Source organism: Nicrophorus vespilloides, unplaced genomic scaffold (assembly GCF_001412225.1).
Source record: "Nicrophorus vespilloides isolate i.1.1-1 unplaced genomic scaffold, Nicve_v1.0, whole genome shotgun sequence".
Classification (NCBI taxonomy): Eukaryota; Metazoa; Arthropoda; class Insecta; order Coleoptera; family Silphidae; genus Nicrophorus; species Nicrophorus vespilloides.
Genome location: NW_017096203.1, coordinates 25,773 through 51,434, shown reverse-complemented (window position 1 = coordinate 51,434; position 25,662 = coordinate 25,773). Strand labels below are relative to the sequence as shown.

Below are 25,662 nucleotides of genomic sequence, written 5' to 3'. Positions count from 1 at the left end.
TATCTAGTTTGCTAATTCCTAATTTATTTAGTAGTTTTTTTTTTACATATAGAATCAATAACGAAATTCCCAAATCCACAAAACTGCATTTTTTTTACATCAAAAAATTGAATTTGTAACAAATATTTTGATTTTACATTCATGCTGAAAATTCAATACATTTGAATACATCTAGAAAAGTGCAATTATTTAAAATGTCGATGGTTTATGTACTTTTATAAACTGATATAAAAAAAATTGAATTGTTAAAATAATAGTTTTAATTTCATTAATTTCGGCTGAAAATCCTAATTAATTCAGATTTTGTTGTTAATAACTTGTATATTCAATTATATTGTTTGTAAGGATTAAAAATGCTTTAATAAAAATTTTCAGGAGATTCGCAGATAACATATCGATTTCGTTGATCGAATATTTTTCTTCCTGTTTAATTCAAATGATTTATCCAGAATAGCCTGAAGGAAAAATGTATATAGCAACGTATCCAGTTTGCTTTTCCGGTTCGAAGTTATTGCTATGCTATGACCAATGGTAAAATATCGAAAGGTCACCGGGTCACTGAAAAGCTACATTGTTCCTGGACGGGTTTCCCACGAATTCGGTTACGTAACACGTACGCACGCGTTTCGACTCCTTCGAGTTTCCTGCCTTTAATATTCCTTCATTTTTATGTCCTTCCTCCACATTGTTTTTGTTTTCGGATAATACACGTGTAATAATTCCCGCTTACAAGAATGTACAATACGTGCTCTTTGTGTGCGTCAGTGTATGTATTATATATATGCATGTGAATGTGTGTTGAGGAAGAGAGAAGGAGAGGTACGAAGTCTCGCAGTAAAGAATCTCCTGAGCGAAACAACTCAATTTAAGACCGGCTACCGTGCACAGCAAACCCGCCTTTTCATTTAAATGCAATTAATGTTAAACAACCACAAAAACCGGGAGCAATTTGCCACCCTGGACTCCTGATCCTTCGCACTGCACCTCTTTCACCAAGCAAAACCAATCACATTGAAGCTCTCTCACTCTTCCATACTGAAACATAGATTGAAACACGTGCGGTGCAGTGCGGTATACAACAGCATCGTGCCTGGCCCATCCCAATCCAGTTATGGTATTAATTGTTTTTGCGGCGCAATTAATATTTACAATCAATCCGGCTAATTTTCGACGTTTCAAAAGCGCACTGATTCCATTTACTTTTGGTCCGAAAAATCAAAATGAAACGGAAAAAAAAAACAAAAACAAATTGCACATATTATAAAACAAAAACGAACGCCGCATTCCGTCAGGGGAAAACTCGTCGCTATTACAAATTCATACAATTAATAATTTCCCGCATGGATATCATAATAACGGGAATAAAGCGAATGCAATTACGCGCAAAACTCACCGACATATTTTCATTTGCGGTTGCAGTTAATCTAAATGCTGTTTTTGTTGTTAACATTTTATTAGTAGCTTTCAAACAATTCAAACTTAATTTTGTTATCGAAACATATAAATTTAGGCTTCATATGTAAATTATTATACTAATACAAATAAATAATTTATTCAAAAAAAAAATCGTTTCATCATCTAAATTATTTTGATTTCATATATTTCATAGGGCGACTAATAGCCGAATGATTAAATCGCCCTAACCACGTGTTAGTGGTCATAGGTTCAAATCCTGGTCAAGCCAAGCCCTTTGTGAGCCCTCTCGGAACTTTTAGCAATAGGGCCATCGTTTATCACAGATGAAATGAATGAGGTTCAGCATATGAACCTTCAGCCAAGTCGACAATGACAATGTCAATTTGTTTAAATAAAACTGTGTTATTTTTCAATTGAAATTTTAAATGTGAAAAGTCTATTTACAAAGATATACAACATATAATAGTTGTACAAGATCTCATCATGAAGAGGCTTAGAGTAGAAATAGCTATGACCTGCTTTTCGTAAACAACTTCTTTTTTTTTGTACTTTTTTTTTATTGATTTTACAACTATTACATCGTGTAAGTAAAGAAAAGTAAAGAAAGAAACGAACAAAATTGCAATTTATCTGGACAGCTTTGCGAGCAGATCGAAATCGAAGATAGTTCGCTTGTAAATCCGCGTTTTCACCTCGGAATTAATGTTTTCCCGAAACAAACGATCCGATCCGCATTTGCGATATACCAATTCCAGGGTCTGTCCAAAAGGAATTAGAGGAGAGACGGGCACGTGTTATCCCATCTGCCGTTCACTTGTTATGGTTGCGTTAACATACCATGATTTTGCTTGACAATATTAATTCTGTTTCAGAAACATGTTTTCTTAATAATTATTATGGTTATATACTAACCATAATAATTATATAATAAGTATATTTAATAACATCATTTTAATTTTAGATGTTGACTATATAATGATTTTCATTCCTAAGTTTTGTTAATAGTTTGTTTGTAATTTAATAATTTTAGTTGTAAATTTGCACAATTTGGAATTCGAATTTAGGATTAGGAAATAAGGTTTGCAGATGAAGCTGTAGTAGTAAAATGTGTGTAATTTTGGATGGGGGGAAGGAAACGCCGTGATGCGAGTTGGAAATGATTTGATTAAAATAGCGTGGAATGCGGAGATAGTTTGTGCAATTGGGGCAAATGGAGTGTGCAAATGTTGATAGGCCGGGGTGAAATGTAAGGAAGAATAGGTAATCGGCTCAAGAAGCACACGCGAGTTTAGCAGACGGAGAGCCGACTGCTGTATTTGTTTGAGTTTCGACGCGCCGCGAGGCCGGGAATTGTCAAACACGATTGCGGCAATTGAATAGCTGCAGCCGCAACCGCCCCCAGCGTCGCTGCTGTGAGGGGCGGGGGGTGTTGACCGCCCCTCACCGAAATCGATTACTGATTAACTGAGTTATTTATGCGCGTTATTCAAATAAATTATCCACGCGCCATTAGATCCACGGGTTTCCCTTCTCCCTCCGTCCATAAATTGCGGCCGGACTTCACAAATGTGTGATGTCGCGCATTCATAAATTTATCCATTGTAACCAGGTAGCCTTTTTGTCGACAATTGTTACAATATTGAGCTTGTTAGTGATATTTACAGCGCGGAGTGGGCAGCAGCACCACCTGAGAGTGTACCACACGGCCACATAATTAATGGCGACGCCAACATCCGCACCGTCGAATCACAATGGCCACAGACACAAACACCCCCGGTTCGGTGTCCGTCCATCTCTCGACACGAACCCAACGAACACAATGCTGCCCATCATCCATGTGGGCGGCCGCGTCTCCTTTTCGCCTCTATCCATAACATCCATACGTCCTAGGAATCCAGAAAATAATATCTACAGACGAAACCTCTTCTGTCGATACTGGATGTCGCGAAGAAGCGAACGGCAGTGGCAGGCCTTGAGAAATCGGCCGACTTCGAATCCGGAAATATATTTTTCCTATCGGCCCACGCTCAACCGCCAACTAGAAATCCCGTTCTATTCAACGTGTGCACATACTAACCTCTGCGAAATTGATCATACATTCAAAGCCATTCCAGCCCAGCTGCCTCGAGCACATCCAGATTCCAAAACTACTCTTAAGTTTCCTACAATAAAAAAAAAAACACTCTAACTACCGTCTAATGTAATACTTAAAGTCCATCAAACATCATACGTTTATAGCAATTATTCACATTTAAACATGTTTTTCAATCATCTCACTTAACACAAAATCATTTTGTTTCAAATTTCCTACATTTATTGCTAAAACACTCGTATTTCACACGTATCTCTAACAAGTAATTTATGGTAAATAGGCTGTAGTTGTTCTTAGTTTACAGACAAGTGCATTAAAGAAACTGGAATAGAAGAAGAATAAAAAAAAATTAATTTGTGTGTGGGCCAAGGCTGGAGTTTACATAAAACAGCGAGCACCATAAAAATGGAAACAAATAAATGGGAGTAAATTATAGTCAGACATTACAACTATGTAATTATATGGTACGTGTTATATGCAAATAAACGTAAATTCCCATGGAGGGAACAAACAAAGTAAGTACGGAGGGAACGAAGCTTGGAAAAAAAAAAATAAGGAAAGATGTTTAGAGAAGAAAACGTTTAGATCTAAGAGATTTAATATTATTTTTATCACTTAATTTTATTATCTATGAATGAATGCTTTATATGTACAGTAATGTAATTCCAAAGACTACTGAAAAGACAGAATTGTAGATGTTTTTCGTCTATTGGTGCGGGTTTAGAGTGAAAGATTATTATCGGCAGAGTCCACCGTTCGATCCGGAAATATATTTTCGGCCCACGCGAGCACCGTTCTTCGTCGTATGGAGTACGCGAACGCAGCAGAAGAAATCATGTTGGCGTCTGTTCAACGTGTGCAGCCAGCTCTCAGGGCCGGATCCCCGCAACGTCCCGGTCCGCGGTTGCGGGTCCGCTGACGCCGCGGGCCATTCGGGCCCCCCGTCGGACCTGGTGGGCCAAGGACCCGCGGACCACCCGCTGATCGAATATTCGCGACCCGCCCCGTCGATTGGCAGGTGGCCGATGGTCGACGGCCGACGGGGACGGCTCCCAAAGCCTCAAGAAGGAAACAGTTGGCGGCCTGAGACGGAGACAGATCTAGGCATCCTCGTGGGCGTCAGGAGTGCATACTTTATTAGTTATTGGCAGTGCGGCTGTGTAATCGAGCAGAGACGGCAGAGATGAAGATGAGACTGAAGACGAGAAAGAGTAAAAGAGTAGCAAGCCAAGATCCTAGACCTATGCGTCTCAGCACCATCGTGCCCTTTGAGCCTAAACAAATAGCGGGTCGTAATGAATGCGTACGAGCATACCGATAGGACACTAGACGCGTCCTAAACAAACCTTTCTCACGTACTCGCTAACTAATGATACACCCAGTATATATCACTATGCATCAGTATATATCAGAATATATGAAGTCGTACCCTTTTGCTTTTGTTGCCCACACAAACTCCAACTCTCCCATAGAGAGAAACGCTGACTGGACGCGTTGATGTCGTTCCTTTTTCTTTTTATTTTCTATTCTTTCTTTCCCTTCCTTTGTCGTTTCTGGTGTTGTTGTTGATGTTGTTGGCGTTGTCCTCGTTTTTCATTTGCATTCGACGTTCGACTGGCACGAAGCTGCCACCGTTCCACATTCACCACCTTTCGCCCGGCGTTCCGCCACCTTTCACCACCCCCGAAACGAATTCGAATGACCGTATTCTTCGTGCAGCACAGGTCTGCAATTATTTTGCCTGGCGCATGGATTATTACCCATTTTATCCGACCTAATTGGACGAAATTAGACATCGATAGGTATGCAAATTCCAACGCGCACAAACTGAAGGCAGGTCAACCCCAATAGAATTCATCAAAATCTGAACTCTCAACTCAATTTTTTGTATCACTACAAAGCATTTTTACCAAAATTAATTCAAATAAACCACGATTATACCAATACATTAAAAAAATATAGAAAAATGTCGATGATGATAAACGACTCTGCCAACTATATGCAATTTTCTCTATAAAGATTCGACAGAATGGTGCCATAAAAAAATTATACTAAACGTAATTTATTTGCTTAATTATATTTGTAATGGGTGTATATAAAATTGATGGTTGGAAATTTATGGTCGACTTCGTAGCGGTCAGTTTTGTATGTGTGCAGTACCTTCGTTCTGCTGAAGTAGCGCGCGCGTTACGGTTTAGATTTATTAAATTTCGGTCATTATGTAAATAAACGAGAGGACCATAAAAAATGGAGGGAGGATGCTGTAAATAAGGACGAGCGGAATAATTTTATAGTTAATAATTCTCAATTAGTTATGTTGTAGAAAAAAAAAATAATCAATTTATTTCAACCCCCGAGCCGTTTTTGTACGTCCGGGCAATTAATTTGTAGTTGATATGTGTTTAACGTTCTGTGAAGCCCATGAAAATAGTTGTCGATCGAAAAGTAGGAGGATGAGGATGAGAAGGAGGATTACAGAAAATAAAAGAGAGCATACACATCGAAAGGTGCACACACCCAATGTACCGTGGGGCTAATTTCGGGGAATCGATGGTGTTATTAATTGGCCAGGTAAATCGACGCATGTGGTCCGTCCCTTGAAGGGTCGAAAACAACGATGTTAATAGTACCGAAAGAGAAACGGTTCTTCTTTGTATACATTGTTTTTTTTTCTCTCTTGTTTTTGTTTCTTTTACTTTTCTTCTTCGGTGTGTTCTTTATTTCTTTATATTTTTAAGGTATGCGAAGTCGATAAAATCTTTGAGGGCACCCACGCGGTGCAGCCAGATTTGCGTATTATTTCTGTCCCGTGTTGGGCCTTTGGTGGCAGTTGTTATTAAATGTGTTTCGAGTCGAGACGATCGAGCGCAAAAGAGAAAGAGCGCGTGGGACGAGAAGGCGCCATGCGGAGCCAAGCAGGTGATGATAATAAGTTGGCGGCGATAGAGAATGCTTTTCTTGCCTGCAGACCAGAAGAAAACCACCGATGGAAATCCATGCGCCTTTACTTTTACACCAAAGATGAAGAATAAGAAGAACAACAACTACAGCATCAACGCTCTTCGGCATCTCTCCGATGAATACACGTGATCATTTTAATTTCTCGTTCTCGTTCCAACCCTACCCCAGAGATATTTACGTTTATTTGCATAACCCTCCATATAATTACACGCTTGTAATATCTGACCATAATTTACTCCCATTATTCGGTTTTATGTCTTAACTCCAACCCTTGCCCACACATGATGATTTCCTTTTATTATTCTTTTATACACCAGTCTTTTCCAAACAAAACTTTTATTAACAACTAACATACACATTCACTAGAAAATTATATTTAACAAAAAAAAAACTTTATATTGTAATAGCATTCAATTATTTTATAAACTATCAACTTAAGATTTAAAGAAAAAAGAAAATTTTAATTATTATTTATAATTTTTGTAAAAATATAATTGTATTGAGAAATCAAATGATTTATTGATACCTTAAAGATTTGTGTTTCTTGCCAACAATAGGTTAAAGGTAAATGTAGGTAGAACAAAACAGAGGATATTAGAAAATAGCGTTTTATCATCACGTTGTATCTGGAAATTTTAATTGGTTGACAGCGTCGGAGAGTGAGAGCCACCCCGTGTAATGGCATTCCAATAACTTATCGGGTTTTTCTCTTTGTCTCTATTCCTCACCATGCATGTCTCTCGGTCTTCTCACACACACTCACCGGTTTCTGGTAGATCCCTTCTAATAATTACTAAACTGTCAGGGAATCGAATCTAGTGGGATGACAAGGGTGGTTTTATCTCTGTTATCAGCAGCGGTGTGGTGAATTAATTAAGGGAGTTTCTGACACCATTAGTCACTTAGACCTCTCTTTGGCCGTGCGTACAAATAGATTGACTCGCTGATTTACTGGCGACGCCCTTCGCACACCGAATCCGCCACCTCCGAGACGCGAAGCATCCTTCCTCTTCTTCGAACCGCTCAGAAAACCAAATAAAAAAAATATAGTTTTGCGAAATTATACTCAGAACAACGGCAAGAAGCACACTGACCTATTGTTCCGTATGCCTTTCGAAACGTGGAGAACTGATTTTTTTTTTTGCTGAAACTTCTGGTGCGGATAAAATGCAACACGATCGACGGTCGATTAATGGAAAGCCCCCAGGTGATCGATGTGACCGTTCGCACCTCGCATCTGCTATAATTTGTTTCGGCTTTTCTAATTTTCCCCCAGCATCAAGTTTGCTCTTTTTTTTTCCACGCTGTTTTATTGGTGCTTTGCCTCCGCGGCGGAGCGCATTTCGACAATACCCATTTTCTAGCTCTCCCATAACCGCAGCGACTGCCGCCTTTTTTTTTTGTCGTCTTCTTATTCCTGTTGTAAACGGCCTCGACTTCTTACTTCTCCTTTACACTCCAATTACATACATTTTTTTACGACGTTATTACGTATCTGTTTCAGTTTTACCAGCAGATTTACTCTAATCACTGTAATCCTTTCATTTCGTTTCTTGTAAACACATCCTTATTTAAGATGTAATCTGCGATACATAATACCTAAACGATATTCTTTAGACGTACCAAAACGCTTACATCTAAATCTTTAAAGGTAATTTTCTAAACTTTCATTAATTTATTTAGATTTAAATACTAAAAATACTAATATTAAATTAAAAACAATTATTTTATTACATAATTCATTTTATTTATTTCTATTATAATCTTAATTTTTTTAAGCGAAATTTTTTTCTATTTTCTAATTTTTAAATTTAAAATAATTTTATAACAAAAAAAATACAAATAATTGTGTAATTTTTATATTTGTTTCAATGAGATTTTCATTTGATTTACTTATCTGTACTTGATCAATAATCTTTAGATAGGCTTGTTTCTATTTCTAAAACTTATTTTTAGTTTAAATAAAGGAAATTGATGGAATCACGATAATATTTCATATTTGATGCATGATGTAGCTTTATTTTTCAATAATAATATTTATTGCATGCACAAAAATAATAGATAACAACAAATTCATTAATGAACACATCTAATTTAGCTTAATTTATATTTATAAAAAAAAATATGAAATTAAAAAAAACAATTAATAAGAATTTTTAATATTATTACTTAAAATATTTATTTTATTTCTTTAAATAAATTAAATTCGATTTTTCTTAAATATTGACTTTTTAGTGCTGTATATTTAAATATTTATTATGTAAACGTGATCGGCCTTGAATGTTTGAAATCAGTAGAAGAAGAGTTATTCGGTAAATATGTCTGAGAAGCAGCATCTTCTCGAAATATAGGCATTTCAAGAAAATAGAAGAAAAAAAAGTATCGTTAATAGCAATGTTCACAACTTCCATCGTACATTAAACATCGTTAAGTGTGCAAGAAAAACGATGCCGCCGAGGCGTGGAATAGGTAACAGCCGGAATACTTAACGAATCCGTTGCGCAATACACTCATATTTTTTCTTTCTTTTAACTCTCATTCGATTATGAAACTGAGCAACCGATTGGAACGTTCAATAACAGGAATATGATCTGACACAGTTATGGCTGTCTCATTAATTATCAACAGTCCAGTTAATGAAAACTAAATGCTTTTCCCGTAACCTGATCGCAACTTTAATTGTTTTCCTTGAATAATTCCACAGGACATCGATTACGCCCCAGTCCGTCCTTCCACCTGTTCTCTTTCTTTTACTCCTTTACCATCCCCTATTCCGGTTCAGCTTCCTCTTTATCCTTTTATTTTATTTATTTTCCCTTTTGTAGTACTTCCTCCTTCTCTCTACGTGTGCTTCTCCGTTTCATTTGCTGCGAGAGAGCAGTTTCTGTTTTATTTTGGTTTATATTGCGGGATTTTCTGCTCCCATCTTAATGTTGCAGAGCATACCCATTTACAAAACTAAACTGCCTTAACGATGCCGACAATTTGCACTGGAACCGAAAACCGCCGGAGCGGAAATGGTGCATTGACATAAATCTAATTGATTGATACCTGATAAATCGCGAACGTAGATTTTATTACTACAGATTTAGATTAGATTCGTGTATTGATATAAATGCAAAATAACAATATAAATGCGCAACAAGTAATAAATATTGAAATATTGATATAATATAAGCTTTTGGAGGTTTGTATTTGTTCGGACTTTGAATTAAATGGATTAAATGATAGGCGATTTGAATATTTAATGTAACTTTTGAATCCGGGTTTAGAAAATCGGGGTATTTCATTTTTATTGTTTGTATTCGGGAGGATAATGTGATAAGGATCGTTGTTGGCTTAAACAATGAAGATTTTGGCGATAAGGTGATAAGGTTTGGGTATAAAGAGTAGCGGACAAAGTGGATCGTGCCATCAATTGGAGCGAGATGAAAGCCGCCGTCTTCTTGTTCATTGCTTTGGTAGGATTTGCCACCGCCGGTCCTTGTAAGTTTGATAATTCTTTTTGAAGATTCGCGATTATAAGTTTTGCGGTTTTAGTGCAGGGTCGCGGAAGGCTTTATTTCCCGGAGGAGGAAGATCCTAATAGGATTGAGTACTTTTACTGGGAGGACGATGAGGGTTTGGTTCACAGAGAGGATTTGGTTGGAGCCGTGAATGAGAGGAAGGCCGATATCAGCGACGTCACCATCTACCTGTACACTAAGAGCAATCCTTCGGCGCCGGAAACAATCAAACCCGCTGACTTCAGCACGATGACTTCCTCGAAGTACTACAAATCGTCGAGGAAGAACGTGGTCATTACTCACGGCTGGAAGAATAGCCACGAGAGCCCTGTTAACACGCTGATCAGATCCGCTCTGCTGAAGAAGCACGACGTGAACGTGTTCGTGGTTGATTGGCACGAGCCCGCCAGCAAGAATTACATCTCGGCACATGGTTCCGTTCGTGACGTCGGCACGATCGTCGGGAACTTCATCAACAAGCTGATGACTCAATACGGACTCACCGGCAAGAACTTCAACCTGATAGGTCACAGCTTGGGAGCTCACATCTCCGGATGTGCAGGTGCTGCCATGAAGACCAAGGCGGATTACATCATCGGACTGGATCCAGCGCTACCACTCTTCTCCATGGGTAATACCGACAATCGCATTGATCCATCGGATGCCCAGTTCGTTCAAATCATTCACACCAACGCCGGACTTCTTGGATTCTCCAGTTCCATCGGTCATGCTGATTACTACCCCAATGGTGGTAAAAAGCAAATCGGATGTGGCGCCGATCTTACCGGAACTTGCTCACACTCCAGATCATACATGTACTTAGCCGAATCCATCCAGAATTCTGGATTCACCTCTCACCTCTGCAACAACTTCGGTGACTACGATAAAGGAAAATGCAGCGGAAACCACAAATCCTTCCTTGGTAAATTTACCATCGACAGAACGTAAGTCCACTAATACAAATTATACACGCAATATTTAACATAAACTTTCACTTGCAGCGCTTCCGGCGACTATTTCCTCGCCACCAAAGAAAAGGAACCATTCTCTTTAGGATAATCCATCGCTTATATTAACCCTTATTATGAATCTTATAGATTTCTAATACCTATATCCCTGAATAAACGCATTATCAAAATAAAATAAACTTCTAATCTACAAATATTCTGCAACGAAATATCATTAATTTGCTAAGTAACTTAATCTCATGGATTATTACAGTCACAATGACGCACTTGAAAATATTAATCTACTCAATTAATACAGAGGCGAGAAGGAAGCTGCTTCGAGAAAATGATAACGCGTTTTCACTTAACGATGAATGCTCCCCACTGTTCCAACGGATTTCAATCTCCAACTAAAACTCTTTCATCCGCCTATAATTGAAATTAATGATTGATTAATTATACAATTAAGCTAATACGATAATAATAATAATACAAAAAAAAAACAAAGAAATTAGTTAAAATTGTTTAATTGGATTTGCGATTGTGAAATAATAATAAATTCGTTTCAGACTAAAAGCTTTGTAAATCAGTTATAGGCGAAAACTGGGGTATAATAAATTTTCTTAAAAGGTGTATTTTCTAAGGGAAAGTATAAAAATGATGGCTTGCTTGGCGTGGCAAAATGTAGGGGCCGAATCTCATCATTAATCCAGGCGAGATGAAGGCCACATTTGCATCGGCCACGGCTTTTGTCGCAGCCGCACCCTTTGTAAGTTTCATAATTAATTTTTAATCTTACGTTTAAAAGCTTTCCGCCGCGCAAAACCGCACTAGGCTTTACTTCCCCGAATAGGAAGATCCCAGTGGGATTGAATGCCTCGATTGGATTCATGATGACAGCTTCGTATAAAATGGGAAATTTGATCAGAGATCTTGATAAACTCCGCTCCGATAAAAAGGGACTTTACCTTTCAAAGAAATACTCAAACAAACTGTCAGATAGGTTTATTTATAGATATTGATATACCCTCAATATCCATTAACATACATATACGAGGATCATAAGTAATACTTATTTTTTTTTATAAATTAATTTATAATTTTCAATACAGCTTTAATGGAAAGGTTTTAAGAAACAAACACTTTCTGTACATCATATTTTCCTGGTAGCAGAATATGCTGTTTAACGGAAACGCCATAGAACTGATCGGATCGGATCCATTTGTGACATCTACATATTTGTAAAAGTATCCATAGCTTGTAAACGGCAATTTTGAGAGGCATCGCGACATCTACTATTAATTACTATTATTAACTCATTGAAAATCCTCTATACTTTATAGTCTCCTAGTAGCACGCTCCAATATTTGTCACAAACATCAAAAGACTAAATGATGAAACAAACGCAAATGGAATTGATTGGGCAGATTGGATGAATCTGGTAACGAAGGCGCGTCGACTGCGTCCTGTCATCAGCCGTGGCAGCTGCAATTAATAATGATTAATTAAAGTTTTTACCTGTATTTCCAATAAGTAATTAAAGTTTTCTTCGTATTTCTTAAAAAAAAAAACACATAATTGGACATGTACTTATTTTGTAGATAGTCCAAATTTATGTAACATCAGGATTCTTGAATGAATTAACATATACCGATGTACTACAGTTTGTACAAATTACTTTTGCATTGTGTTGCGTAGTTTGAAGTACGCTATCTGTGTATTACATAAATGATAAGTACTAAATCAAAAATAAATCCTAATCGATACAGATTTTTGGCAAAGTATGAATCAAAGTTACGCAATCATCGATCAAGGTGACATATCTAATCCAGTAATAAGATTTACAATGATGCTGTAAAATTTAAACTAAAGTATTATCTAACGATTAGATATTATTTGGGTATAAAATTGGGATATCGTGGTTTTGAAGTAGTTAGAAGAGATGCTTCTTCAGTTGGTTTTGATCATTGCAGTCGCCTATGGCGGTGAGAATTTAACTTAACTTAAATATATTATTATTATTAATTATTTTTGTAGCTAATGGTAGAATCGTAACGGATGAATATGAAGTTACGACTGATCACTTCGTGCTGATGGCAAGTGAAAGAGATGGCGTGCATTTAGTAAATCTGAAGTACCAGCCTCCCAATACGGATGTTTCGGATAAAGATTTGATGGTGTACTTGTTTACAAGGGCGAATACTCGGGAAGGCTTTCAGATTAAGGCTGAGGGTTTCAGCGGGGCCATTAAATCGCAATACTTCGATGCTAACAAGATTAGCTTGTTCGTTAATCACGGATACGGTGGGAATTACTTGGGCGGAGCCAATAGAGCTATACGAGATGCCATTCTGTCTAAACACGACGTTAATGTATTTCTGGTCGATTCTGCGAAGGCCAGGGAGTTTTACACAACCGCCGTGCTCTGTGCACCAGGTGTCAGCAAAAGAGAAGCTGAATTTATCAGGAAATTTGCAGACTTCAATGAAGTTCCATATGATAAAATACATTTGGCTGGACACAGTTTAGGAGCTCACGTATCCGGAGGTGTTGGCGCTCAGTTGGATGGCAAAGTTAGAAGCATCCTGGGCCTGGACCCAGCGCTCCCTTTGTTTTCTTACAACAATACCGAAACACGGCTGGACGTAACTGATGGCCAGTTTGTGCAAGTTATCCACACGAACGCTGGCTTGAAAGGGTTTAGTAGTTCCATCGGACACGCGGATTATTTTCCCAATGGGGGTGGCATGAATCAGCCAGGATGCGGCACAGACTTACTAGGATCTTGTGCTCATGCCAGAGTTTACAACCTCTATAAGGAGTCTGTACTTACGTCCGGATTTCTAGCGAAACGTTGCGATAGCTATGAAAACTTTAAAGCAGGCCTCTGCGACCACAACCCAACATCTCTCATGGGAGAATTCCCTTTGGACACTAGGTAATACTACTCGCTCCCTTCCGACAAGTGCTGAAATTTATATTTACTTAATTCGCCATCCTCGAGGAAATGTAAAATACATGTTTTCGCTTTTCCAACTTACTTTCAGACAGAAAAATATTGTTCAGCTCGGCCGTAATGGAACTAAATCATTTAGGATCCGCTATGAATTCATTGTAAAGAAATTAGAGTCTGAAGTTTAGAGGAAATTCAGTTAAAATTAGATTAGAGTTAGGATTATGCCGGGATTAGGCTGCGTCGTTCCTTTCTTAACCGACCTCGGGGTCGGAATTATGTAAGGGCGAGAGGGGCGCGGAAGGGATTAAATTTTATCTCTATTCTGCAAGTCTCAAAGGCAACAGAAATATCTATTTTCGTTTTTTTTAAATATAAATTTATATATTGTCTATTTGTTTGTTTGCAGGGCTAAAGGAGATTACTATCTGGACACGGCGGCAGCAGAACCTTTCGCTTTAATATAATAAAATCAAAGGTCGACTGATACGGCTTATATCTACTCGTATAAAATCAAATTTTGTATCAATTAGATCTTTTATAAATAAAACTTAGTAAGCATGAAACTAGTCGTTGTGTTAAGTACTGTGCTGGCGCTCGTCCAAAGCCACGGTAAACCCTTTATCACATCAAATATAGCGTAGGTAATTTAAAACTTTTACGTTTAAGTCGTGAGACGCTATTACGCGGATGAGGAGACCGGAGATGGTAAGCGGTTCACAGTCTTCGCCTCGGAGGACGGGGGATGGAGTTTGATAGATCTGCGACAGAGGGCAATTAACGTAGAGGTCAACGTGTCCGATGTTACGATGTTTCTGTACACGCAGCGAAATAAGGATGAAGGCGTCGAGGTGAAACTGGATGAGCTGACTATTGATACGAATTACTTCGATCCCAGCAAAATCTGTTTCTTCGTGTCCCATGGCTACACCGAGAATTACTTGGGAAGCAACAACGTGCCAATAAGGGACGCAATCCTATCAAAACACGACGTCAATGTATTCCTACTAGATTGGAGTAAATTTTCTTCGCTGTTCTATACGACTTCCGTAGTAGCAGTCCCTAAAATAGGTGCAGTTTTTGGAAATGCTATAGAAAACCTTATGGAGAAGTACGGGATGAGTTACGAGCAAATACATCTTTGCGGGCACAGCTTAGGCGCACACGTTGTGGGAGCTATTGGTGCTACAATGGGTGGCAATGCAGATCGTATCATAGCCACGGATCCAGCCCTTCCTCTCTTCTGGTTAAACGATACCGAGAAACGGTTGGATATTAGTGACGCTAAATTTGTCCAGGTTATACATACGAACGGAGGTTTACAAGGATTCCGGAGTTCCATAGGGCACGCGGATTATTTCCCGAACGGTGGAGGAATGAATCAGCCCGGATGTGGTTCAGATCTGTTAGGGAATTGTGCTCATGCTAGGGCTCATAAATATTACAGCGAATCGATCCTTACATCTCGTTTCGTCGCGAAACGCTGTCCCAGCTACGAAGACTTCCAGCTGAATCGCGGTTGCGACTCAGAGTCTCTACTCGGAGAGTTCTTCACAGATAAAAAGTAAGTTTAAACTAATTAAATCCATTCATTATTAATAAAAACTTAATCAACTTAATAATATTATTATTTTAACACGTAATATTTAGTAAATAAGAAAAATCTATATCTTCTTTATAGTTATGCAAATTATTATTATAGTTTATGACTATACTATAGAATTTATGTTATCAATCCATCTCTTCAAATTTAAAAGTGAATTACTTAGTAATCTCAAGTACTTTAATCATACCTGTACGCATAATATATTCTCTATAGTCTTATTCATCTTTAATCTATTAGTCGTAATTTCCGATTGTTTTTTTTTTCTTTATTGATGATGTTTTATTTTGTATAGGGCCAATGGAGATTATTATCTGGACACAGCGGAATCAAAGCCATTCGCCTTGGGATAAAGATCAACGATACCAAAAATCACGATGGCTGATATCAAATCAACGCAGATAATGTTCCATAAATAATTAGTATTTTTGCGTTTGTAATCTGTGAAAATATATATGATTTTTTCTGGTAAAATAAATGTATATAAGCAAACGGATAAGTGAGTTGAATTGTATTGTTTGACGGAGGTCGTTATGAATCTGTCTAAAAGTTTATTGTTGCTGTTCGCTGCAGTAACTGCTGGAAGTGCAGGTAACTCGCGGCTCGATGATTTCATTTCGAAACAATTAGTTTCGCTTATAATTTGCAGATGTTCAAAGGCAGTACTACAGTGACGAGGAGAGGACGGGCGTGGACGTGGACGGACAGAGGTTTATTGTAATGCAAGATGAATCGGGAGTGGTACATTTGGTTGATTTGCATGCGAGGGCCGCAGGTGCAGTGGCAAACATATCGGACGTGACTGTATTTTTCTATACACAAACGAACCCCACGAACCCTATCGAGATAAAAGTAGAACAGTTCGATGGCTTCATCAAGTCCGATCTGTTCGATTCTAGGAAGGACATTGTTTTCACGACGCATGGCTGGGGAGGATCGCATACCAGCAAAACGAATATCTTCACCAAAGATGGAATTTTAGCTCATTACGATGTTAACGTATTCGTTATTGATTGGTTCCGACCTGCAAACGAGTTTTACACGGTCGCCAAACTTTCCGTTCCGATTGTTGGAAAGATCATGGGCAATTTTATTAATAATTTGATGGAAAAAAATGGCATCCAAGCAAGGCAGATTGTTATCGTTGGTCAAAGCTTAGGAGGACAACTCATTGGGTCTATTGGAAGCAATATGAAGGTGAAGCCTAGCGCGTTGGTGGCTTTGGACCCAGCTCAACCTCTGTTCTTTGTCGACGATGATCCAGACACTCGCCTGGACGCTTCGGACGCTGAATTCGTTGAGGTCATCCATACGAACGCCGGATTCCTAGGATTCAAGAGTTCAATAGGTCACGCGGATTACTACCCCAATGGCGGCGGTATGCGGCAACCAGGATGCGGTCCAGACATACTGGGCACCTGTGCTCATTACAGAGCTTACTATTATTACGGTGAAGCCCTTCTCACATCTGGGTTCAAGGCGCACAGATGCGATAGCTACGAGAAATACCAAGCTGGGAATTGCAGTGAGAACTCGGTTTCGTACATGGGTGTCTATCCAGTTCACAACCAGTAAGCATTGAACTTTTTATTATTATATAGAATTCAAATTATATTTAATTACAGGGCCCGAGGAGACTATTATTTGAATACGGCTGCATCCGAACCCTTTGCACTTGGATGAGTGCTTCGACCATTTGATGTATTCATCCGATAAGAACGCGACAGAAATCTGTATATAATAAATTTACGTCAGCTCAAACAATATCTGCTCATTTCATCGGAATTATCGTTTCATCTCGGCATTGATTTTTTCCTTCACTTGGTCTAAGCTCGTAGTGTCCGATAGCACTTTAATTGTCTTCTGCCGCGATTTAAAACCCTAAAACAAAAAGGTGATGAACTGATTGACATTTTTACAGGTAGTAAATACCACCTTCTCCAAAGATACGTCTCCTTTTCGTACCCCCAATACACTGGATATGTACTTGACCAGTTCAGTGTTAGCCTCTCCCTCTGCAGGAGGTGCATTTATCTGAACACCTACACCTTCTTCCGTAATATCTGGAATAATACCATCAACACCCATACATGAAAATCTTTCCAAATACGCACCAGTAATAGAGTTTTGCTTAGCACCAGGCTTAGCCAAGATATGGATTAAAATATGCTTAGATTTGTCCAAACAAATCGGTTCAAATACCTTAGGAGTCACCTGAAAAATAAATAGAAATTATTTAAAATTAATAACAACATAATATAATATCTAGAATTTCAAAAAATAGCAAAGTATTTAAATTTTAATATAAAAAATAAAAGTTTTATAGTATTTTTATTTAAACATTAGTGAAGTCAATTTATTTAAGGCCTTTACTAAACTTTGAGCAAGTAACAAACTCTAAATAGTGAAAAGTCTTTTAATTAGCTATATTAAGTAATTAAGAGTATAATAATCGTTTACAAAAAGTACAAATTAATTTTATTTAAAAAGCGATAGCAGCGCAGAAAGTGTTGAACTACAGAAGAATTGAGTTACTGGTTTGAAGATGTCGCTCTAAACATATCTGTACTTTCCAAGTTTGACGATAATGTACTAAATTTCAAATAAGAAAATCGTCAATTACCAATAGAGTTTTCTTGAAAAAAAAAACTTTGTTACACTAATATTAAAATATTTAAATTTTAAATAAATTGAAACTATATCTTACTCATTTCAAATTATTGATGCAGTTTTGTTACCTGATTGTGCAGAAAACGAGAAATCTATAAATAAACTTGCGTCTGGATAAAAGTTGTCAGTGCAATATTGTCCTAAAATTACATTAAGTTTGAAGCAAATAATATCAGAAGTTAAAGATCTTAATAGGAATGTAAGTAAAACTTGAACGAAGCTAATGTATTTTAACCTATAAGTGCGAATATTTCAAAGGTACATACGTCCGGTTCTTTTTGCGATTTACCCTTCTTTGAAGCCTTCTTAGACATACTCGTGGTTATAACACTGGATGTTGTTAAAATATTCAGAAACTTGCTACCGGTCTTCGCACAGTACATCTGTTTTGATTGTCTGACAGTTCGTGTTTAGTTTTAGGTTACAAAATATTTTACAAGATGCCGAAAAAGTTCGCTGGAGAGAATAGCAAAGCTGTAGCAGCTAAAGCCAGAAAAGAGGCTGTTAGGGAGAACGAGAAACAAAAGAAGAAGCAGCAGGATGATGATGCTATGTGGATGGACAATGATAAAGGGGCCATGAAGAAACAGCAGCGAAAGGTAAGCTTTATGAATTTATAAGAGTTGGTATAATGATGTACTAATATACAGGAAGAGCAAGAGAAAAAGAAGATTGAACAGGCCCAGAAGAAAGCTGAAGCCAAAGCTTTGCTTGAGGAAGAGATGTCAAGCATCAAGAAGGTTTCTAAACCATCACCATCTCCTAAAGTAACTGTAGCTAAAATACAAGCTATGAAACAAGCCCAGGCTCAAGCACAAACTAAAAAGGAGGATAAGAAAATTGAGACCCATCTCGATGTTCCTGTGGAGGAGAATATAAACAGAATTGAAGTGGATGGAGATGAAGCTAGAACTATCACTGAGGCTATTAATATCTTAAGGTAATGATATTATTTGCATTAAGTTTATAGTTGTAACTCTTTTATTTCTAGTGTGGAAGAAAAGCATGTAGATAAGCACCCAGAGAAAAGGATGAAGGCAGCTTATAATGCCTTTGAGGAGAGAAGATTAATTGAATTGAAGGCTGAGCATCCTTCACTTAGATTATCCCAATTGAAGCAGATGATCTTCAAAGAATGGCAGAAGTCTCCAGAGAACCCATTGAATAACGTTTAACGTTTAAATACAAAAATAATTTATTTCCACAAAAAAAAATATAACTACATTTATTCAGTCAGTATAAGAGTATGGAAAATATGATATATAAAAATCAAAATATAATAATGGATGGAAAAATTAAGCATAGTGCAAGAAGAGAAACATCATCATCTGGACCACCAATCTACGAAGCACAGAATCATATGAGCCAAGTGCTCTGGAGTTTCCAGGAGCGACATATGACCTGCTGTAGGTATCAGTTCCAGAAAGGCCCTCGGAATCGTCTGTAAAAGTAAAGAAACTTTAAGACATTGTATTTGGTTAAAGAGGAAATAAATCTTACTCGTTCCATCTCACACTCCTGCACCAAAGTCACCTCGGTGTCGTTTAACCCATGGACAAGTAAGGTTGGAATAAGGATCCTTCGATGAAAAGCTGCATCACCCTCGGGCCAACTCTGCCCGATATTGATATAATCCAAAACGTACTTTGGTATGGAAGAGTCTGAATCACAAGGCTTGAAGTGCTTTCCTCTAGTGGCATAGAATAAACTCCTAAAAAATATATATTACAATTAGAGGCTTATGAACGATGATATCTTTCTATTTTGCACAACTTTAAGATACAAAATTTTACTTTTTCACTTCAATTTAATAAAAAAAGCATACAAATTTTATTGGAAATTATTTCGCTTATCCTATTTATTGAATACCAATAATTTGAGCATGTCACGCATCTTAGTAACGTTTTTGAAAACGTTTATAATCGCGGTTTCCGCAGATTATTGATTTTTAGAGATCAAGGTCAATAAGGGTAAGTCAATAAATGCAATTTCAGACACTTCAAATTCTTGGGAAAGTGTATTTTTTTGAAATTGCAATTAGATCTAAATTAACAGCGTTTTCTTACAGAACATGGCTGATGATAGCATTAAAACATGTAAACAGATCTACAAAACGAATACATGCTTGTGAAAGACGTATTCGTTGAGCGGATGCTTCATGCATGGTTTAAAGACAATTTCATAGAGTACATTTTTGAATTCGCAAGGAAACATTTATATGCAACGCCGGAACAGCCACAGGGTGAATTATGGTTTTAATTTAAGCTATCGTCGAAATATGTGCGCGGCGCATCTAATCGAATAGCGATCAAAAAACATATAATAATGCATGCAGTTTGGCGTGTAAGTAGAAATTTGCGCAACCGAACATGTACTTTACCTTTTAATACCACAGAACAATAATGGACTTATCAGTAGTTGCAACCAGCTGAAAACGGAGATTTCGCTTCCTGTAATGGGTGCTGAAAGGGCTGTAGGGCCACCACCGCTAATTAACACCAGCTGCACTATCTGTTGCGGCCGATACCTGCACAAAGCTGTAGCCAAACTACACCTAAAAGTAAATATTCGTTAGGAATTTGTAAATATTGATTGTATCACTTTTACCCAAAGGAATGCCCAATTATAATAAACTTCCTAGTCTCGTCTCTTTGAGCATAGTGATCAAAAACAGCGAAGACGTGATTCAATAGTTTCTTGAATTTGTAAGCCCTCCTCCTGTTTGGTGCCGAGCTATATCCATGCCCCAGCATATCTGGGGCAACAACCTCAAAGCCCTTACCCAAGAGATTCTTCATTATGTTCCACCACACATCTGCTGTGCTTCCAATACCATGCAATAGAATTATCATAGGCTTATCCTAGAAAATGTATTATTTAGATTTGAAATAAAAAGTAGATTCAATTGCACTTACATTAACTAATATTTGGTTTTTATGGCTGCAATTTTCTTTTTTGTTACGTAGAGTGATTGTGGTACATTCAGTGGGAAGGACAGCAGATCCCTCATCATCTGGTGATCTCAGGAACGCTAGATTGTCACAGCCCTTGTTCCGACTGATGGTATATTCCTGAAAAGCCTCAAAAACAGTGTCCTGGATTAACCTCTCCACAAAAGTCTCGATGTTAGTTATCTTGGAGACTTGGGTGAATTTTTCTGAATATCTCTGGGATCTCCTGAAGGAGCAGTTGCAGGGATTCGCTCTCAAAGGCTTGTTCCATCTTGTGAACCAATATTCCTCGGTTAGGGAGTTCCTGTTTGTACTGTGCCTCTTTTCAGCTGCTTCATGTTTCAAGTTTTTGTTAACCACCTGTTTATCAGGCTTCACATGTAGTATGTGAATATTGTTGCTATTCACACGCAGAAATTCACTATTTTTCACGCCAATCGGTTGCGTTGGATAGATGGAATGCCGGAGCTTCTTCAAGAATTTCGGCAGACAACAACTTTCTTCACTCATCTTTCTTCTCGCACTTTTAAGTTACACCCATTTCCAGTCGCTTCGTTCAATCCAGATCTGCTCAAACAAACGCTAATTGAACTTAATTCGTGTTACTTAACATTGTTTTCTTGTTTTTTTTACCATAGCCTCTACTTAAGCTGTACTCGTCCGGTTCTTTAGGCCGATTATCGCTTAGCGCATGACATGCTTACCACTTGCATACCAAATATAATAACTGTAAACGCAAGACGCATTCCGGATGGGATTGCTTCAATACTTGCAATGCAACAATATTTTTTGTTGACTCACAAAGATTTCTTAATAAAAAAAATATATTTATTAATTTATTGAAATAAAATATAAATAATTACCAGTAGCTTCGAATTGAACGCTTCAACTGTTGGAATGCGAAAGCCTTCTTTTCACTTAATAGAAATAATAATTGTTTATGCAATCTGTTTATTCAACAATTATGACTACTAACTAATGCCCACTCCAATCGTCCTTTGGTCACGGTTTTCAAGTTATTAGTATTGCTGTTGCGTTTATGAAAATAATTTGCATGTTGCGTTACATTGTTACAATATTTGGCGAAATTCGGAACAATGCTTCCACATGGATAAAGCATATTAATGACTTTAACTTTCTGTTTCATATTATTAATTGCCAGTGACCTCTAACTAAACAAAAAAAATATAATTAATTAAGACGAAAATCCAACTACGAAAATAGTTACAATCATTACAATTAAATACTCATAATCTTCGAGACTAAGTAAACTGTATACAAGGTAATCTTTGCACAGTAACTAATATTGAAGTCTTATTCAACTACATTTGTTGTAAATAACAAATTCTAATTTAAATAATTAAGTATATTTCCCTTGACCAATATATATTAATATTTGCTTTGTAAAATAACTGAAATATTCGTTTCTATAAAAATCGTTAATTATTACAGATTCATTAGCAAATTCCAATTGAAAAATAATTATATCCAATTAAGTTTTTATTTTGTTCGCTCGTAATTATTTAAACGTTAGACGTTGGAACGAATGAATAAAATAAATAACTACAAGTGATTTATTTCCGAGAAATAAATGTTCGTTTGTTAAATATTTAAAAGTAAACTTTATTAATAATTTTACACATGTTAAAACTTGTAAATATCTGCAGTACCAAAAAAAATCACGTTATGTTGATGTTCATAATTTATATGTAAATACATTCAGTACCAAGGAAATCTTGTTATGTTATTGTAATTAATAAATATTTAAAAGTAAACTTTATTAATAATTTTACATATGATAAAATTTGTAAATTTGCAGTAACTAGGAAATCTCGTTATGTTGCTGTTTTAATACATAAATAGTAGCAGCCCTTACATATTACATACCCATTGTGATTTCTAATATAAATGATTGATGCATAATATTAAAGTAAAAAAAATGATTGTAGATTGTTTTTTTTTTCTTGACGAAACATAGCATAAAATTGGGGAAAACGTGATTTGTATAAGGGCTCAACAAAATCCGGTTTTGTTAAACATTATCCGAATTGTTTCGACATTAATATTGACGTTTTTTTTTATTAGCCTAGTGAAACGAGACTGCTAAATGTTTTTAGTTCATATATTTCTGCCTCTTCTTTGATGAATAAGGCGACTAGAATGAGTCTATGCCATTTTATTAACAACGGACAGATGAAGTGCAGCCAGTTGGCTGTTCCATCTGTCCAATGCATTGTATCTTGATGTATTGACGCTCTCCCGATTCAAGAAAAGGACGTGATTAACTTCATCAATTCTTCCTTGGATTGTGCTGAAACAATAATAACAATAATTATACTCAAGTATATAATGAAGATCAACAAAACTCACTTGTCCAAAATGCAGGAAACTAACAAATTTTCTACATCGTCTTCGTCGATGTTTAGTTCTCTTGAAATAGATGGAATTTGTATTCTCGTGTAAGGCCTGATGAGTTCAATGAGAACCTGTGTACGGATGTTCCTTAAGAGATCTACAAAAAAAACGTAATTTACAAGAAATTTTCGCAATACCAATTCGCTTACCTTCAATGTGTTCACGAATAAATGGATCATCCATAATTGTTTCGCGATTTTGCCTTAAGATTTTCTCAAATTCGTTAATATCGTTATTCTGATACGCATTGACGAGATTCGTCATGGCTAATATTTCTGGGTCGTTCTTATAGGGTTTTGCTTCTTGCGAATCGAACGGATTTATTCCAGATTTCATTAACCTGGAAAGAACGGTAAGTTATTGAATTCAATTGCGAAGTAAATATGTAAATTACATGTTCGCTAGTACAAGATATTTGAGGCAAGTTGTGCGTCGCGGGCTACCGGATTCATCATAATTCTTGAATGCTTCAAAAAAATCAGTATGGGCTCTCTCGAATTCTCCTTCACGAAGATGCATTTTACCTCCACATTCTGAAATAGAAAATATTTTGAAATATCTTCTGTTAAAGACTTAGTGATTGAATAATATATGAAATTTACCTCTAATAACTCCCATTATCAAAGGATGTGGTATTGCGGATTTAATATGCAAAGATTGTTCATACAGTGTCTTAAGTTTCTTATTATTTTTTTGTTCTGTATACATTTGTATTTCTAATGCATATATTTCAAGTAACTGAGTACCCTTTTTAAGATCATCTTCTCCGTCATCAGTTTGGCATGACTGATGCAATTGCTTTAAAATTTTTGCTAATTTATTATAATCACCCTGATCATAATAAAGTTTTCCTAATTTAGTGTTCGTTTTAAACCAGAGCCTATCATTTTTTGCATCCTTAAGAGCTTCCAGAGTAGTCTCATAGAAATCCTGCAAAAGATCCATCTAGACAGACAGATTTTAGTTGATTGTCATTTATATGGTGCACAGATGCTTACGTTCTTGGATGTTGATATATAATCTAAAATAGAATTGATGGACTTTTCACTGTGGTTTCTGGTCACGGCTGTCTTGATGTAAGTTAGAAGCTGCTTGTAGCGAGTCATCATTTCATCGAAGTTGGCTAATTTAAAGTTTATTTTAATCATTTGCTTCAATGCTTTGAAGCCCCATTCTCCTTTCTCCCCCTTTTCCAGATCCAACACCTTCTGGAAAGACCACAAGGCACTCTTCGGGTCATCCTCTTTCAATGCTTTGCTGTTGTAATACTGGTTTTCTAAGTCCACGTCCGGTTCGGAATTACTATCTTCTGAGTATTCCTGCAAAAAGGGAACGTGTATATATAGGTGAAAATAAACAGTCACCAGAGGTTAAGTGCGTTGTTTCTTCTATTTACCAGACCATAATCCTCCTCGTCTTCGCACATGAAATCATCTTCACCGTCTGACATCTTTCCTAAATTGTTGAGTATTTGTTACTTAAAGAATACCGGCTCTTATTTACGTATCATAGAGGGCAACTGATTAACATTGATTGCAGCGACACTTATCAACACTTATGGCGATCGAATTAGAATGCACCGCACCGGCAATTGTCATTGCATCTGCTTATGCAACCAAACTTGCTTGAAAAGTTGCATAATCAATGCTTTACACGTACAGAACAATAATTAATCACAATTATTGAACAATTAACGAACCATAATTGATAGTTTACCTAATAAAAACATTTACGTTACAATCAACAACTATTAAATGCAAATTAAATAAACATTTCATTAATATTACAAAATTGTATTAACAAACAATCATTTACCAAAAACAACAATTTAAACTTTAAATTATTTGTTTACAAAGCACAAATTAGTTTTCGTTTAAATATTAATATACAATTCATATTACTGCAGTGCTTTCCACGGTTTATTGTTTCAAATAATGTTTTATGTCGGACAACAAATGCAAGTGCTGTAACTTCTTTTCTTTCTTTTATTATTATTTTCATAGCGGTCATAAAGTACCGCGAGTACACGATTTAATGATTCTTCCATTTATTGCGCAAAAAAAAGAGCAATCAGACATGGAAAAACCTTTCGTCTAGGCTTTAAAGTAAGAAACAAGAATATGTTATTAATTTTCTTAAGTAATACGT

The 25,662-nt window shown here is 36.8% G+C and overlaps 7 protein-coding genes across 10 annotated transcripts; 4 read left to right on the top strand and 3 right to left on the bottom strand.

The window, feature by feature from the left end:
• Positions 1-9,866: 9,866 nt before the first annotated feature.
• On the top strand, positions 9,867-11,139 carry LOC108569998 (pancreatic lipase-related protein 2-like). The gene is made up of 3 exons (XM_017931802.1): positions 9,867-9,955; positions 10,010-10,919; positions 10,977-11,139. Exons 1-3 carry the CDS (start codon positions 9,898-9,900, stop codon positions 11,032-11,034), a joined length of 1,026 nt encoding a protein of 341 aa, XP_017787291.1. The 5' UTR covers positions 9,867-9,897; the 3' UTR covers positions 11,035-11,139.
• A 1,725-nt stretch (positions 11,140-12,864) lies between these two features.
• LOC108569996 (lipase member H-like) lies at positions 12,865-14,342 on the top strand. Its single transcript, XM_017931799.1, has 3 exons — positions 12,865-12,907; positions 12,960-13,860; positions 14,285-14,342. Exons 1-3 carry the CDS (start codon positions 12,865-12,867, stop codon positions 14,340-14,342), a joined length of 1,002 nt encoding a protein of 333 aa, XP_017787288.1.
• A 250-nt stretch (positions 14,343-14,592) lies between these two features.
• LOC108569995 (pancreatic triacylglycerol lipase-like) lies at positions 14,593-17,168 on the top strand. Its single transcript, XM_017931798.1, has 3 exons — positions 14,593-15,439; positions 16,138-17,049; positions 17,104-17,168. The coding sequence occupies exons 1-3, from the start codon at positions 14,685-14,687 to the stop codon at positions 17,159-17,161; spliced, it is 1,725 nt and encodes a 574-aa protein (XP_017787287.1). The 5' UTR covers positions 14,593-14,684; the 3' UTR covers positions 17,162-17,168.
• Positions 17,168-18,553, bottom strand: LOC108570002 (UPF0235 protein C15orf40 homolog). The gene is made up of 4 exons (XM_017931808.1): positions 18,415-18,553; positions 17,593-17,692; positions 17,414-17,541; positions 17,168-17,359 (listed from the first exon to the last, which is right to left on the bottom strand). The coding sequence occupies exons 1-4, from the start codon at positions 18,529-18,531 to the stop codon at positions 17,264-17,266; spliced, it is 441 nt and encodes a 146-aa protein (XP_017787297.1). The 5' UTR covers positions 18,532-18,553; the 3' UTR covers positions 17,168-17,263.
• LOC108570001 (coiled-coil domain-containing protein 124) lies at positions 18,206-19,346 on the top strand. 2 transcript variants are annotated; one of them, XM_017931805.1, is made up of 4 exons: positions 18,206-18,347; positions 18,563-18,747; positions 18,799-19,088; positions 19,140-19,346. In XM_017931805.1, the coding sequence occupies exons 2-4, from the start codon at positions 18,589-18,591 to the stop codon at positions 19,321-19,323; spliced, it is 633 nt and encodes a 210-aa protein (XP_017787294.1). In that variant the 5' UTR covers positions 18,206-18,347; positions 18,563-18,588; the 3' UTR covers positions 19,324-19,346. The 2 variants fall into 2 exon arrangements, with proteins under 2 accessions (XP_017787294.1, XP_017787296.1); XM_017931807.1 differs by lacking the exon at positions 18,206-18,347 and adding an exon at positions 18,352-18,406.
• Positions 19,347-19,357: 11 nt separating this feature from the next.
• LOC108570000 (protein ABHD8-like) lies at positions 19,358-22,304 on the bottom strand. 2 transcript variants are annotated; one of them, XM_017931803.1, is made up of 7 exons: positions 21,963-22,304; positions 21,733-21,908; positions 21,064-21,666; positions 20,756-21,009; positions 20,529-20,702; positions 19,649-19,859; positions 19,358-19,589 (listed from the first exon to the last, which is right to left on the bottom strand). In XM_017931803.1, exons 3-7 carry the CDS (start codon positions 21,607-21,609, stop codon positions 19,473-19,475), a joined length of 1,302 nt encoding a protein of 433 aa, XP_017787292.1. In that variant the 5' UTR covers positions 21,610-21,666; positions 21,733-21,908; positions 21,963-22,304; the 3' UTR covers positions 19,358-19,472. The 2 variants fall into 2 exon arrangements, with proteins under 2 accessions (XP_017787292.1, XP_017787293.1); XM_017931804.1 differs by lacking the exon at positions 21,733-21,908.
• A 593-nt stretch (positions 22,305-22,897) lies between these two features.
• Positions 22,898-25,099, bottom strand: LOC108569997 (COP9 signalosome complex subunit 2). 2 transcript variants are annotated; one of them, XM_017931801.1, is made up of 7 exons: positions 24,911-25,099; positions 24,513-24,833; positions 24,117-24,444; positions 23,909-24,047; positions 23,664-23,854; positions 23,470-23,611; positions 22,898-23,410 (listed from the first exon to the last, which is right to left on the bottom strand). In XM_017931801.1, the coding sequence occupies exons 1-7, from the start codon at positions 24,962-24,964 to the stop codon at positions 23,266-23,268; spliced, it is 1,320 nt and encodes a 439-aa protein (XP_017787290.1). In that variant the 5' UTR covers positions 24,965-25,099; the 3' UTR covers positions 22,898-23,265. The 2 variants fall into 2 exon arrangements, with proteins under 2 accessions (XP_017787290.1, XP_017787289.1); XM_017931800.1 differs by having other exon boundaries at positions 24,117-24,459; positions 24,911-25,098.
• Between the last annotated feature and the right edge of the window lie 563 nt (positions 25,100-25,662).